Consider the following 3,830-nt stretch of genomic DNA (forward strand, 5'->3'; position numbering starts at 1 on the left):
TTCAAAAATTAAAATGTATATATTAATAGGTAGATGATGATAGACAAAATAGTCAAGGAATTTGATAACCACTACACCAACACATCATATAATAAGCAATAAATACATAGGAAAAATAAAATAAATCTCCTATTCGGTCCCCAAAGCTAGCTAGGAAAAAATAAGCTAAGCCCAACAAATGCATAGCTAAACTTCACCAAACTCCCCAGGTCTTTTTTGCAATGTCTTCAGTACCCTGTAGGGAACGTACAGGTTCCAAACTCTGCAACACAAGAAACACACTTTTTAGCCGAAAGTCAAATGCAGTAATGACTATAGGTTTGAAATGAAGAAAAAAGCAGAGAAATTTTGTGGTTTTGGTCACTTTTTGTTGTCAATGAAAACTTAGAAATTTTGTTACAACGAACCTGTTACTTGATCATGTATAAATGGGAGGACAAAGTTTTAAAATTTACATCAATTTTCAGCCCTAAATATGGCCCATTGAATTGACATACTACATTATTACTGTTTTTGAAATATCATGACCAGTATTCTGCAAAATTCTCTTCAAAAAAAAAAAAAAAAAAAAAAAGTTATTCTGCAAAATTTATTAACTTGCACTAAGTCTAAATGGACGGTTTCTGATGATGATCCCATTAATTGTAAAAGAGATCGAAATTATGAGCATAATGTATCAAGTAAGAGTGAACTACAATACATGAATAGGCACCGCACGTTTGTCACAACATCGAAAAGCATATTGGGATCAATAGGACTAGAACTTTAGCCAAACTTTGTTCAACTTTAGATATGATTATGCTTCAACTTTCAGCTCTCAATCTAGGTGACTTCAATAATTTCTTGGCTGTGGTGTAAACCACAGGTTATTAATAATTTTGGATTCATATGATACCGATACAAGAAATATCATGAAAATGTTAGTTATAAACTTATTTATATATTATTAACTGGTGAATGATTATTAATAAATAAATAAATAATATATTGGTGGACTCAAATGAAAATCAATAAGAATTTACTATATTAATAATTTGTAAAAATATTATTAAAATATTTGTAATTGTAGTATTCAATATAAGAAGGAGCATTGTTCCTACTATGCCATTGGAACATGTACTTTTAATTTTTGCAACATTGAAAAAATATAATATTCTCCACCACTTCATTGTCAACATTGTCAGGTAAACCGCGTACGTCAACGATTAAAACAAAAATCTTGTCTTAATAAAGCATTAAGTCATTAGTATAATCATTAGGTCCCTTTCATTTAGAATTATGTAACAATGTATCAGTATGACATTTTGTAATAAAAAAGGTTATTTGAATATATATCATTATTGATTTTGAAACCTACATATAAAGTGATACTAAATACAGTAATATTTTACTATATACGAATGAGTACAACTTTTGAAAAAAACAAGTATTTATTATTAGTTTTTTATAATAATATTAATCAAATCTTCAATTTATATTGCACAAAATTTAGCTACAAATTTAGTTGTAGTCTTAGGCTACAACCTTACTCAAAATTAAAGATTAATAACTATGTTATCAATAAATTATTTAAATGACAAGTTTTTGTAATTTAAAATTATGCATAAAATATAAGTTTATCGATTATATATAAAATAATATCCGATTAACATAAAATTTGACATGTGTATTAAGAGTATAAGGAATATGTAATTAAACAGTTAGATTTTAAAAATATATAGTAATGTTTATTTTATTGAGTAAGGTTGTAATCTTAAATTACAACAAATTTTATAGCTAAAATTTGTCTATTTTTATTTTATATATTGGCAACGAAATTGAAACGACAGTAGTTAAACCTTCCAACAGAAACCTAATATCACTATAAAAATAATTATGCAGAAAATATATATATATATATATATATATATAAATAAAGATAATTATTTGTGATTGAATACTTACTAGGAGCTTGAGTGACCACATAAGCCGCACCACCAAAGTCACACGTGCCAGCCCCACGACTCTTCTTCTGATAGTAACTATTAAACGCGTACGAGGCGTGGGCCACGAGAGTGTCAGGATCAAAACACGTGGCACCACCTTGAATCGGACGGCAATCAGCCCCACCTTCACCACAAGCATAATCAAGCCCAGCTTGCAACTTCTCCGAACCGACATTCCCATTGGCCACACACCAGGTCTGACCCGACCCGACAGCCGACGTGGACATATCCCCAGTCGTCGGAGCTTGGGCCTTGCTCTCGTTGGCCGGCGGCTTTGTCTGCGCAGTCGCAAGCTCAGCCATTGTCAGCGGAATATCGTAGACTTTCGCCTCGCTGGGATAAAACAGCCCGTAATTCCTCTCCGATGTGGGACCCGTTTTCTGATTCTCGTTGAACAAAGCGAACACGAAAACGTCGAGCGTGTCCTTGGGTCTCAGTGGGGTCCCACCACCAGTGAGTACTCTACGCACTAAGTTCCCATTATACGACGCCGCATTGGCTTGGCTCGCACCGACTTCGTTACTGTCACCCAGTGAGGGCCAGCCAGTTTCGGTGACGACGACCTTAACGTCGTCGTATTTGATTGCTGACATGGCGGCGAAAACGGCGTCGAGTTGAGCGTCAAACAAGTTGTTATAACGCAACCCGTTACCCGAATCCACGACACCCGGGTTTGCCTTGAACAGCGTGTAGTCCAAAGAGATTTGACCCGAGTTGCCAGTGTAAGCGAAGAATGGGTACACGTTAACCATGAAGTAGGACCCGGTAGAGCGAATGAGATCCAACATGGGTTTGATAACGGGTTCGATCAGTTCGGATTTGAACGATCCGGACGAAGACGGGTACGAGCTTTGGAGGGCACTGAGGGCTATAGGGGACGAGACTTTAACGGCGGAGTCGAGGTTGTACTTGACTAAGGAGGAGTGAATGTTTTTCATGGCGGCTACGAGGAATTGTGTGGTGTTGTTTGGGTCTACGAAGACCTCGTTGCCTACGGCAATGGCTTCGATTTTTGTGGCGGGGTAGAATTTTGAGATATTGGCTTGAACCCAATTGTCAGCGAATGATTGGTCTTTCGCTGTGGAAGAGAGGAGTTCGTTTGGGAGAGCAACAACTACTGATATGTTCGAGTTGGCTAGGGCAGTGAGAACGTCCGAGTTGGTGTCATAGAGCTTGACTCGGTTGAGTCCTTGTGTTTTGAGAAGCCGCACCACTTGGGTTGGTGTGGGCAGGTTGTTGGCGAGTCGGCCATAGTTGATTCCTATTGAACCTGACTCTGCAATCACAAACAAAAAAAGAAAAGCATAAAAACGTTAGAATGTTACAAACACGTATAGTTTTTGAAGGAAATAAGAGAGTGATTGATGAGAGAAAGACCTGCAACGGTTGAGATTGTGAGGAGTAAAAGAAAGCATGCGAAGCTGATGTGGGTTGCCATGGTCTGATTCTTACTAGAGAACCAGAACATGAGAGAGAGAGAGAGAGAGAGAGATTTGGTTAAAGGTCGGAGCAGTTGTGAATGTATTTATAGAAGAAAAACAGAGTGGGCTTAGTGGGAATGGGCTTAGTGGGAACGAGAGAGGTGGAGTGGTAGGGTTTCGAAGTGAGATCTAAACACGATTTTTTTATTTATTTTTAAAATTTATTAACGTGATAAATAATTTTTTATCAAAAAAAAAAAAAAAAACGTGATAAATAATTGGATAAGTTTAACCACACTTCAAATTTCATCATGTTTCTCATAATTAATAATTTGATAAATTAAAGCATATGAAGTGTTAGACCATTTTAGATTTACACTCTTAATTTTTTTAAGATTTTCTACTCTCTCTACGTGTGTTAAAT

At 36.1% G+C, this 3,830-nt stretch overlaps 1 protein-coding gene across 1 annotated transcript; it reads right to left on the bottom strand.

Annotated features, from left to right (window-relative positions):
* LOC126694509 (glucan endo-1,3-beta-glucosidase 12-like) lies at positions 1-3,507 on the bottom strand. Its single transcript, XM_050390832.1, has 3 exons — positions 3,363-3,507; positions 1,945-3,261; positions 1-262 (listed from the first exon to the last, which is right to left on the bottom strand). The coding sequence occupies exons 1-3, from the start codon at positions 3,451-3,453 to the stop codon at positions 228-230; spliced, it is 1,443 nt and encodes a 480-aa protein (XP_050246789.1). The 5' UTR covers positions 3,454-3,507; the 3' UTR covers positions 1-227.
* Between the last annotated feature and the right edge of the window lie 323 nt (positions 3,508-3,830).

The sequence above is a fragment of the Quercus robur genome, chromosome 8, assembly GCF_932294415.1.
Source record: "Quercus robur chromosome 8, dhQueRobu3.1, whole genome shotgun sequence".
Taxonomy (NCBI): Eukaryota; Viridiplantae; Streptophyta; class Magnoliopsida; order Fagales; family Fagaceae; genus Quercus; species Quercus robur.